The sequence below is a fragment of the Sorex araneus genome, chromosome X, assembly GCF_027595985.1.
Source record: "Sorex araneus isolate mSorAra2 chromosome X, mSorAra2.pri, whole genome shotgun sequence".
Taxonomy (NCBI): domain Eukaryota; kingdom Metazoa; phylum Chordata; class Mammalia; order Eulipotyphla; family Soricidae; genus Sorex; species Sorex araneus.
This window is the reverse complement of record NC_073313.1, coordinates 167,231,240-167,242,064: the sequence shown is the minus strand read 5'-3', so window position 1 is coordinate 167,242,064 and position 10,825 is coordinate 167,231,240. Positions and strand designations below refer to the sequence as shown.

The 10,825-nt window shown below is 56.7% G+C and overlaps 1 protein-coding gene across 2 annotated transcripts in view; it reads left to right on the top strand.

Annotated features, from left to right (window-relative positions):
• Positions 1-652: 652 nt before the first annotated feature.
• The window catches only part of NIBAN1 (niban apoptosis regulator 1), a 48,060-nt gene continuing 37,887 nt past the window's right edge, over positions 653-10,825 (top strand). For both annotated transcript variants that reach the window (XM_055123394.1, XM_055123393.1), the window contains exon 1: positions 653-751. In XM_055123394.1, the coding sequence (XP_054979369.1) occupies positions 697-751 (55 nt within the window). In that variant the 5' untranslated portion in view covers positions 653-696. The remainder of the gene's footprint in view (positions 752-10,825) is intronic.

Sequence of the window (10,825 nt, the reverse complement as noted above, 5' to 3'; positions counted from 1 at the left end):
GATTTCCACGAGGAAGAGGGTCCGAGAGGCCGCCCAGGGGACCGCGGGCTCTGAGCGGGGAGGCCCCGATTCCTCCCCAGCACCCCAGGGGCCCCCTGAGACCCAGGAAGGAGAAATAAAATACAGGAAGAAGCTTGAATGGGGAGAAGTTTCCACATCCATGGGGGGGGGCGGATGGCATATACCAGGGGCTGGATGGAGACATGCAGGGGGAAGACGCAGGCCTCGCACATGGACCCACAGAGGGGCCCTGGGCCCTGACAGGAGTGACCCCCGAGCACAGAACCGGGAGTCAGCCCTGAGCACAGAGCCAGGAGTCAGCCCTGAGCACAGAGCCAGGAGTCAGCCCTGAGCACAGAGCCAGGAGTGAGCCCTGAGCACAGAGCCGGGAGTCAGCCCTGAGCACAGAGCCGGGAGTCAGCCCTGAGCACAGAGCCGGGAGTCAGCCCTGAGCACAGAGCCAAGAGTCAGCCCTGAGCACAGAGCCAGGAGTCAGCCCTGAGCACAGAGCTAAGCCTGGTCCCACTTTCAAGACCTAACCCTAGCCCTGCCTCCTGTCCCCTGCCTGCCCTCTACCCCCCCACGCCTGTCCCCACCCAAGGCGGCCGGAGGGCGGCGAGGGCGGAGGCTCCCGGGGCGGCGCCCGGCGGGGGAAGTCGCCTGCGCCCCGGAGCCGGCGGACCCGCAGCCCGCACCATGGGGGGCTCCGCCTCCAGCGCGCTGGACGAGGGCAGGTGCGCCTACATCCGAGGTAGGGGGGCGCCCCGGACCCCGCGGCCCGCCCTGCGCTCCCCTTCCCGGGCGCAGGTACCGGGAGGGGGGGCGGTCCCGGGACCCCCAGGCCCACACTCCTGGGCCCGCGGGACCCCCAGCCCCTGTCGCCCCGCGCCCCCAGCCCCTGCCCTCCCCGCTCCCCCGTGCGCCGCCCGCGCCCCCTGCGACCCCCGCGCCCGCTGCCGGCCGCCCCGTCTGCGCCTCGCATTGCCGGTCGGGGTGGGAGGGGGGGCGCGGCGCAGAGTGTTGCCCGGTAGGCGTTATTGGAAACGCTTTAGAAACGCTTTGCAAACGCTTTAGAAACGCTTTACAAACGCTTTCGAAACGCTTTTCCTGGGCGCGGGGCTGCCCGCGCGCCGAGACCCAGAGTCTGCCCAGAGGCACGCACGGAGCGCTCCTGGCTTCTCTTCCTGCCCTCTTGAGCCTTCCCCCCCCCCCCCCCGTTTCCCCTCTTTTTCCTCTTTTCCCCTTTTCCCCCTCTCTTTCCCCCTCCTCTTCCCCGGAGAGCCGGGTTGGCATCCTCCGGCCCCTTTGTTCGCAGGGAGCACCTGGGACGCGGGCACCAGAAGGGAGGACGCGCCACCCCAGCCAGGCTAATCGGTTCTGCAGAACCCTGGAGAGGGAGCGCGGGGCCCCGCGGGTGGGTGGGTGGGTGCAGGGTGGGTTGGGGGGGAGCCCTGGCCAGCGCCCAGGGCCCAGAGCATCACCCGGAGGGGACGCCCCTGCGCCCTCCCCAAGGCGGGGCAGGAGGGAGCAGCAGGCAAAGACTGATCTCGGGAAAGTGGCTTAATCTCATTAGCCAAAGCATCTCTGCACCCAGTCCCGTGTCTCGGCGGGGGGTGGGGGGTGGGGGTGGGGGTGGGGGGGCTTGGCGCCTTCCCCAGGGGGCCGAGGAGCAGAGGGGCTCTGATTTAGGGCGGCCACCTGCCCGTCCGAACCATGGGGATGCCCCTGGCTTGCAGACCTCAGAGGGGTAGTTGGGAGAAAGCCACACACACACTCACACACACACACATACGCACACACACACATACACACACACACATATACACATGCGCACACACACATACACACATACACACACATACACACGCACACACACAAACACACACATACACACATGCACACACATATACACACATACACATACACACACACGCACACATACTCACATACACATGCACATATACACACATACACATACACATACACATACACATGCACACACACACATACACATACACATACACACGCCCTTTCTGTCCTACCCCACGGTCACGCATTTTGCTCCACGCCGAGAAGAGTTCATGGTCCAGGGACCTCCGGACACCAGACCGGGCGAGGGAGGTCTCCAGGGAGGGCCAGCGAGAGGACAAGGCACTGGAGCCGGTGACAGGGGTGGGAGTGCACGCCCCGAGAATTGTTGGGGCATGAGCGAGTATGGAGTCCGCAGGCCGCTTGCAGAGTTCCCGGGACTCAGCACACACACCAGAGCCCCTGAGACCGTGAATAGTCCCAGGCTTGGGCTGCATGCTGGAGGGAGGGCACGGATGCGAGTTTAAGAACTGGAAAGGGGGGCTGGAGCGATAGCACAGCGGGGAGGGCGTTTGCCTTGCATGTGGCTGACCGGGTTCGATTCCCAGCATCCCATAGGGTCTCCCAAGCACCGCCAGGTCCTGAGTGCATGAGCCAGGAGTCAGCCCTGAGCATCCCGGGTGTGACCCAAAAAGCAAACAATTTTTAAAAAGAACTGGAAAGGGGAGGGGGGGTCATGCTGGTTCCAGGGAAATGCGGTAGAGGAAATACGGTAGCTAGGAGAGTAGCTCCCCTTCAAACAGAAAGAATGTGGCTTGCGTCCTTGGGCAAAGGGGGGTCGGGGTCTGAATATGGGGGTGGGCTTTTAAGTTTAAGTTCATCCACGGGCAGGAGCGAGAGCACAGCGTGGAGGGCGTTGAACTGGCACGCGGCCGACCCGGGTTCGATCCCCGGCATCCCATAGGGTCCCCCCCGAGCACTGCCAGGAGTGATTCCTGAGTGCAGAGCCAGGAGTCAGCCCTGAGCATCGCCGGGTGGGACCCAAAAAGCAGAAAAAATAAAATAAAGTTCCCCCTGTCTGTGTTTGAGTAGCTGCAGCCCTCGATTACTCAGGGTCTGAATCAGCAGCCACTTTTTGTTTTTTTTAACTTTTTAATTGAATGACTGTGAGACGGACCCTGACAGAGCTGTTAGTGGTCGGGTGTCAGTCACACAGGGTTCCAGCACCCGCCCTCCGCCAGGGCACGTTCCCCAGCCCCAGGGTCCTCAGGGCCCCTCCCGTCACCCCCATCAGCCTCTGTGGCAGGCGCTTTTCCCCTCTCTCTCTTTCTCTCTGTCTGTTTCTCTCTCTTTCTCTCTGTCTCTCTGTTTCTCTCTCTTTCTCTCTGTCTCTCTGTCTCTCTCTGTGTGTCTCTGTGTCTCTCATTGTCTCTCTTTCTCTCTCTCTGTCCCTCTCTCTGTCTCTCTGTTTCTGTCTCTGTCTTTCTCTCCCTCTCCCTCTCTCTCTCTCTCTGTGTCTCTGTGTTTCTCATTGTCTCTCTCTGTCTCTCTGTCTCTCTGTGTGTCTGTGTCTCTTATTGTCTCTCTTTCTCTCTCTGTCCCTCTCTCTCTGTTTCTGTCTCTGTCTTTCTCTCCCTCTCCCTCTCTCTCTCTGTGTCTCTGTGTTTCTCATTGTCTCTCTCTGTCTCTCTGTCTCTCTGTGTGTCTCTGTGTCTCTCATTGTCTCTCTTTCTTTCTCTGCCCCTCTCTCTGTCTCTCTCTTTCTCTGTCTCTCTGTCTCTGTCTCTGTCTCTCTCTCTCCCCCCTTTTGGGCCCTGTGGTTTGCAATACTGACCCTGAAAGCTTATCCAGAATATCCCTTTACCTACTGGTAACTGGTGAACCTCATTTCCTGCCCAGCGTGACCCTTCCCAGCTATTCCTGTCACCCTGGTCCCTTCTCTGTCTGACCCACCCTCCCCACCCCACACACCCTGTGGGCAGTTCCAGCCACTGACCAGCCCTCCTGGCCCCTATTTGCCCTGGCCGTGGATATTGTTCTTCTACTATATTTTTGTGTGTCCCACAACTGAGTGCGTCATTCTCTATCTGCCCCTCTCCTCTGACTCACTTCACTCAGCCTAACACTCTCCGTGTTCATTCATTTAGAAGCCGCCACTTCTTCTTTTGCTTTTTGCTTTTTGAGTCACCAACTCGGCGATGCTCAGGGGTTACCCCTGGCTCTGTACTCAGGAATTACTCCTGGTGGTGCTCAGGGGACCATAGCGGATGCCGGGGATGGAACCCGGGTCGGCCATGTGCAAGGCCAACGCCCTCCCCGCGAGAGCAGCCACTTCTTGACAAATCTAGTTTGCTCTGCTAGTTTGGGACCTTGATTGCCCTGAGATCCCTCAGGCGGGGACGGGGGCATATGGCGGGGGCAGGGGGGCGTGCATCGCCTCTGTGGTTCTGGTCAGTCTCTGGCCGTGGGAAGGTCCGGGTTCTTTCGGGGCCGACTAGGAATCAACTAGTGAATTCTTGCTGCGTATCACGGAGTCAACTCTCAGGATTGTTTCTTGAAGCTGCTTCAAAGATTTTCTCTGTCACTGTCACTGTTGTCCCGTTGTTCATTGATTTGCTCAAGCAGGCGCCAGTCACGTCTCCACGGTGAGACTTGTTGTGACTGTGTTTGGCATCTCGAATACGCCACGGGGAGCTTGCCAGGCTCTGCCATGCGGGCGGGATACTCTGGGTAGCTTGCCGGGCTCTCTGAGAGGGGCAGAGGAATCGAACCCAGGTTGGCTGCATGCAAGGCAAATGCCCTCCCCGCTGTGCTACTATTTTCTATTAGTAAGGAAAGCTGAGGACTGGAGAAGAGCAGGCAGGGAAGGTGCTGGCCTGGCGTGCAGTCGAGCTTTAGTCGGGTCTTGATGCCCCATAAAGTCCCCAAGCCCCAGAGCACAGAGCCAGGAAGGCAGTTCTGAGCAGAGCTGGGTGTGGCCCCAAATCCAGCCAATCAATCAATCAATCAGTCAATCGGTCAAACTGGCTGATGTCATCAATATCACGGGCAGGGACATTTGTGACTCTCTTTATTAGCTGCTGCAACAAGGATCTTCTTGAATGGGAAAGAATGTTTATATAAGCTTAATTATGTAATTTGATGAATATAATCAAAGTTTAACCATCTTTTCTTCAGGGGGATACTCTGGCTAGGCTCCAAGTTGGGGAGACTCAAGAAACCTCCTGTCAAGACGAGAATTTGGGGCTGGAGCAATAGCACAGTGGGGAGGGCCTTTGCCTTGCACATGGCCAACCCGGGTTCGATTCCCAGCATCCCAGAGAGTCCCCCGAGCACTGCCAGGAGTGATTCCTGAGTGCAGAGCCAGGAGTCAGCCCTGAGCATCGCCGGGTGGGACCCAAAAAGCAAAAAACAAAAAACAACCCAAGAATTTGATTTCTGTTTAAAAATGATCCTAAATAATAATTTTTTAAAAATTTATTTTTGTTTTTGGTCTACACCTGTTGAAGCTCAGGACTTACTCCTGGCTCTGCACTCAAGGATCACTCTTGGCAGGGCTCAGGGGGGCTATATGGGATATTGGTAATTAGAAATGAACCCCGGTAAGCCTCATGCATTGCAAACACCCTCCCTGCTGTGCTATTGCTCTGGCCCCATTGATAATCAAAACTGGGGAAAGAAAAAAAAAAAACCTGTGAAAACTCTCTGCAATTTCCTCAGAGGGTCAGGAAGTCCCAAAGTCAGTCCTGATGTCACAGAGGCCTGAGGGGGTTGGGGGGGACCAGGTTCTGGGGACCCTCCAGGCCTGGGAGCTGCCGGCCTCGGTGAAAATGTTCTTCCTCGACCCAGTGGATTCCAGGAGCTTCTTGACGCTCCCTTGCAGTAAGGGGCGAGAGTTTCGGCTTACCAGGAACGTGTCTTTCCCGCTGGGGAAGTTTCTCACGTTTCTGCTACCGTCGGGGTGAGGTTACTGGGGCCGTGGGTGAAACGTGCGGGGCTGAACGTGCCCGGAAATCCCCAGAAAGGGTGTGAACATGGACGGACAGAGAACAGGGTACCTCACCCCCTGTGCCTCTGTTTCCCGGACACCAGTGCTCCAAGGGGTCATCCTGAGGCCGTCATCCCATGAGGGGGGTCAGAACCACCTGCATGCATCTGGATAAATTAGTTCTTCATTCTTTTTTTCTTGGTGGGGGGCACAGCCTGCAGTGCTCAGGGCTTGCTCCTAGCTTTGTGCTCAGGGATCATTGTTTATTTAGTTATTTAGTTATTTTTGCTTTTTGGGTCCCACCCGGCGATGCTCAGGGCTGACTCCTGGCTCTGTGCTCAGGAATCACTCCTGGCGGTGCTCGGGGGACCCTATGGGATGCCGGGGATCGAACCCGGGTCGGCCACGTGCCAGGCAAATGCCTTCCCCGCTGTATTATCGCTCCAGCCCCAATTTTCTCTTCTGGACCTGGAAAAATAATCCGACAAAGGAGCTGGCGGCTTGCTGCCCACCAGGAGATGGGAGCCAGATGCAGAAAACGCCCCTTCCCACGGGCCTTGGCTCATTTGGAGGAGAGAGGGAGGGGTCCCGACAGGAAAGCAGGGGGTCTGAGTCTTGCAGGCAGAAGGTCGAGCCCCCAAACCTTGGCTCCCTGTAGGGTTCAGAAAGAGTCTTTAAAGATTGAGCTCTCGGTCTGGAGGTGATTTTGGAGGAGGGCTGGTGGAATTCGGGGATGAACGAGGTGTTGCCAGAATCTGTGGCTGTTTCTCTCTTTTCTAAAACCATTTTCCCTTAAGAGTGAAACAGAGCTTCCGGAAACCCCCAGAACCAAGGCAGAGCTTTGTGAGTCCAGAGTGAAGCGAGTCAATTGGGCGCCAGATCTCCAAGGAGCCCCCAGAGGCCGGAATTAGAGTCCGAACCGCTGTTCCGGAACCTTCCATGTGCCCCATTCCCAGAGCAGAATCCTAGAATCCTGTGGCTCATCCAATGGCAGATGTTCTGGAACCTTCCATGTACCTATTCCCAGAGCGGAATCCTAGTTCCTTTGATTCTTCCACAGCAGACATTCTGGAACCTTCCATGTGCCTCCTTCCTAGAGCGGAATCCTGGAATCCTGTGACTTGGCCATGGCAGATGTTCAGGAACCTTCCATGTTCCTCATTCCCAGGGCAGAATACTAGTTCCTTTGATTCTTCCACAGGAGACATTCTGGAACCTTCCATGGGTCCCCTTCCCTAGCCCTCCTTGACCCTTCCTCTTGTCTTACCACGCACCCACCGTCCCTGGTGATTATGGCCCACGCGTCCCCCTGTGACCAGCTCGTAGCTCAGCCCCGGCCTCCTGGTTCTGGCTCCACCTGGCCCCCTCCCCATGTCTGTGGGCCGGGGGGCAGCCGGGCTCTCCGGCGCCCGCACCACCCTCTCTCCGGGTGGCCTTTGGACAGGTCTCCCCAGGGCGTGCTGAACGTTTCAGACAGTTGGTCAGGGTTTGCCAGGGTGCCAGAGCTTCTAGAAGCTTCTTCGGACATTCACATCAGCATCACCGCCCCGCTCTGCACTGGCTGATGTGACAGACTAAGCCAAGCCCAGATATTCTCGCCCCTTCGCCGGGGAGGGCGGGGGTGGGGGCTATCAATCGTCCCTTCAACACAGGCATCTTTCCTCGCGACCTCTCCCTTATGTGTGGAAAACCCGGCCCCTTGAGCCCTGGATGTTCCCCTGAGCTCGACCAGGGTTTACTCCTGGGTCTGTGGGATGATGGTTTCTTATGCACAATTTCACCTGTGTACCCACCTCCTTCCCCCGAGACCCCCACTGCTCCTTCCTTGCACCACCCCCCAGTCCAGTTGTGGAGCCCAGTTCTTCTGTTGGCTTGCCGTTGGCCCTTCGTTGCTACCTCGCTGTGTATCTCGAAGTCCTCCTGGTGAGCGATCGGTCTGTATCTGCTGTCCGTTTGCCGGTGCTGAATTCACTCCGCCAGTTTCCCATCCGTGTTGTGGCCAATTGCGTTTGTCCCTTTTCAGAGCTGCGTGGTATTCCACTGTGTATATAGAGACCGTAACTTCTTTCAAACCCTTTGAACCCTTGCTACTCTCTCGGGGATAACTCTCCTTCCGGTTGGAAGAGTAGCAGACGGTATTAGATCGCGTTATTAGAGCGACCAACTTGGAGAACAAAGGAACCTCTTGAATCTCTTTGTAAGAACGAGGTCGCGAATATCTCTGTAGCCAGCTCCTGCTGCTCTCCAGGCCCAAACATCTCCTTTATCTCTGGGGTTCACACACCACTCGTGGCAGCTCTGTGGCTAGCTCAGAAGGATCCGGGGCTTCTCCCGATTTGGGTGGAAGTCCTGCTGGTCAGGGAGAGAAATACTCCTGAATAACCACCCCCGGGAGTCGAGGTGTGCTTCAGAGTCAGAATAAGGAGATGTTTTACTAGCAATGCTATCTAGGGTCTAAATATTTGAGCTGGTGTCAGCGCAGAGAAGGATTAGGCTGTGACACGCACCCAGACGCTCTGTTTACTGAAGGGTGAGCAGGAATTCGGCAACGCCCGTCCTTCACCCAACATGGTAACTTCTGGGTGGGAGGGGACTCGACGGCCCCTCGGATGCCAGGCGCCTCCGGGGGGCAGGGGACTGCCTCACAGGACGGAGCAGGCTGCCAAGGGCCCTGGACGTGCCAGGCCTGCCCGCGCAGCAGAGACTGGGTGTGTGTTCAACAGCCGGGCACGCGGGCGGCTTTAGCTTTTAATTTCATGTGAAAATGTTTTAAATCGAGTCACCGTGAGATAGTTACAAAATTGTTCACGGTCGGGTGTCAGTCCTACAGGGTTCCAGCGCCCGTCCCTCTTCCCAGCACCAGTGTCTCCAGGGTCCCTCCCACCGCTCCTTCAAGCCACCCCTCACCCCTGCCTGCCTCTATGACAGGCAACTCCCCTCTCTCTATCTCTCTCTCTCCTTTCCTTTCTCTCTCTCTTCCTCCCTCTCTCCCTCCCTCTCCCTCTCTTTCTCCATCTCTCTCCCTCTCTTTCACCTTGTCTCTCTCTCACATTTCTCTCCCTCTCTCTCAACCTGTCTCTCTTCCTCTCTCTCCTCTCTCCCTCTCTCTCCCTCTCTCCCTCTCTCTCTCCCTCTCCCTCTCTCTCTCACATCTCTCTCCCTCTCTCACGTTCTCTCTGCCTCTCTCCCTCTCTCTCTCCCCCCTCTCTCTCCCTCCCTCTCCCTTTCTATCCCTCTCTCTCCCTTTCTCTCTCCCCCCTCTCTCTCCCTCCCTCTCCCTTTCTATCCCTCTCTCTCTCTTTCTCTCTCCCTTCCTCTCTCTCCCTTTCTCTCCCTCTTTCCCTCTCTCCCCCTTCCTCTCTCCCTCTCTCTCTCGCTTTAGGCATCATGGTTTGCATCACGGATACTGACAGGTCATCCTGTCCATCCCTTTCTCTGCTTCCCACACTCAGATCCTGCCCAGAGTGACCGTTTCCAATGTTCGTCGTCACAATGGACCCTCCTCTATCCTAACCACCCTCCCCCTCCCACCCCTCTGATCCGCCATTAACCAGTCCTCCTGGCCCGTTTTCCCTGGCCCCGGTTATTAGTGTCATACTTTTCTTTTTCTACCTCACAAATAAATGCAAGACACCTCTAACCCCCTCTGTATCCGTCCCTCTCCTGACACTTGAGAAACTTTTTTTTTTTTTGCTTTTTGGATCACACCCGGCGATGCTCAGGGGTTACTCCTGGCTCTGTACTCAGGAATCACTCCTGGCGGTGCTCAGGGGGCCATATGTGATGCTGGGATTTGAACCTGGGTCGGCCGCGTGCAAGGCAAACGCCCTCCCCGCTGTGCTATCGTTCCAGCCCCTGGACTTCTGGTATTTTAGGAACAAAGCCCAGAGGTATTGCTGCCCGCAGCTGCTGTGTTCCCAGATTGGTTTGTGGGCCTCTGGGAGCATCATGGCCGTTCAGGAGCAGAGGAGCCATTTGTGGGCGGCCGCTCGGGGTCTCGTCGGGGTGGGGAGCAGGGCTGGTTCCGCCCCCCATCACGAGATTTCCAGCACGCCCCCACATCACTGCAAGCTCCTACCTCTCTGTCCAATTGGTCGCTGTGCTGCCGCAAAGGGGAAAAGACCGAGGGACAACCACCCCCCCCCCCCCGTCCTGCCCCAGTATCTCTGAGGCGCCAAAACCCAAACTCAACCCCGCATGCGGGTCACACCAGATTCGGTTGATTGGAGTTAATCTGTCGTCTCCGTTTCGGTTTTGGTTTGAGGGTCACAGCATCGGTGCTCAGGGAGCACTCCTCGTCCCGTGTTGAGGGCTCATGCCCTGGTGAGTTTTAGGGGGCCGTCAGGCACCCCAGTTTGTCTCTGCTGTCAGGGATCGCACCTACATCCCCTGATGAAATAACCAGTCCCCAACACCGCGTGCGAATCCTGCTCTCACCCATCGCTTCCCGACTCCTCATTCACGGCTCATGGCTGACACACACCGCCTGAGCAGAACAAGGGCCATGTAGTTTGCCTGGACACAGTCACGTTGTAATTAGGGGGGCTGGAGCAATAGCACAGCGGGGAGGGCGTTTGCCTGGCACGCGGCCAACCCGGGTTCGATTCCCAGCATCCCATAGGGTCCCCCAAGCACTGCCAGGAGTGATTCCTGAGTGCAGAGCCAGGAGTCAGCCCTGAGCACCGCCGGGTGTGACCCAAAAAGCCAAAATAAAAATTAAAAAGTTGTAATTGGGCCTCATTAGATTCTACTTCCAAGGCCTTTGGAGAATTTACTAATTACTCCGTTGGAAGTATTCTGCTTTGTTTATTCATTACCCGCTGGCCACAACGTTAAGCGTCTTCTTTAATTAGTTTATTTATTTCTTTGCTTGCCTTCTTGTTTTTCATTTCCTTCTTTTTAATTAGTTTATTTATTTCTTTGCTTGCCTTCTTTTTCTTTCTTTCTCTCTTTCTTTCTTTCTTTCTTCTACTTTCCGGGCCACACCCAGCTGTGCTCAGGGCTCACTCCTGGCAGGTGTTCAGGGGA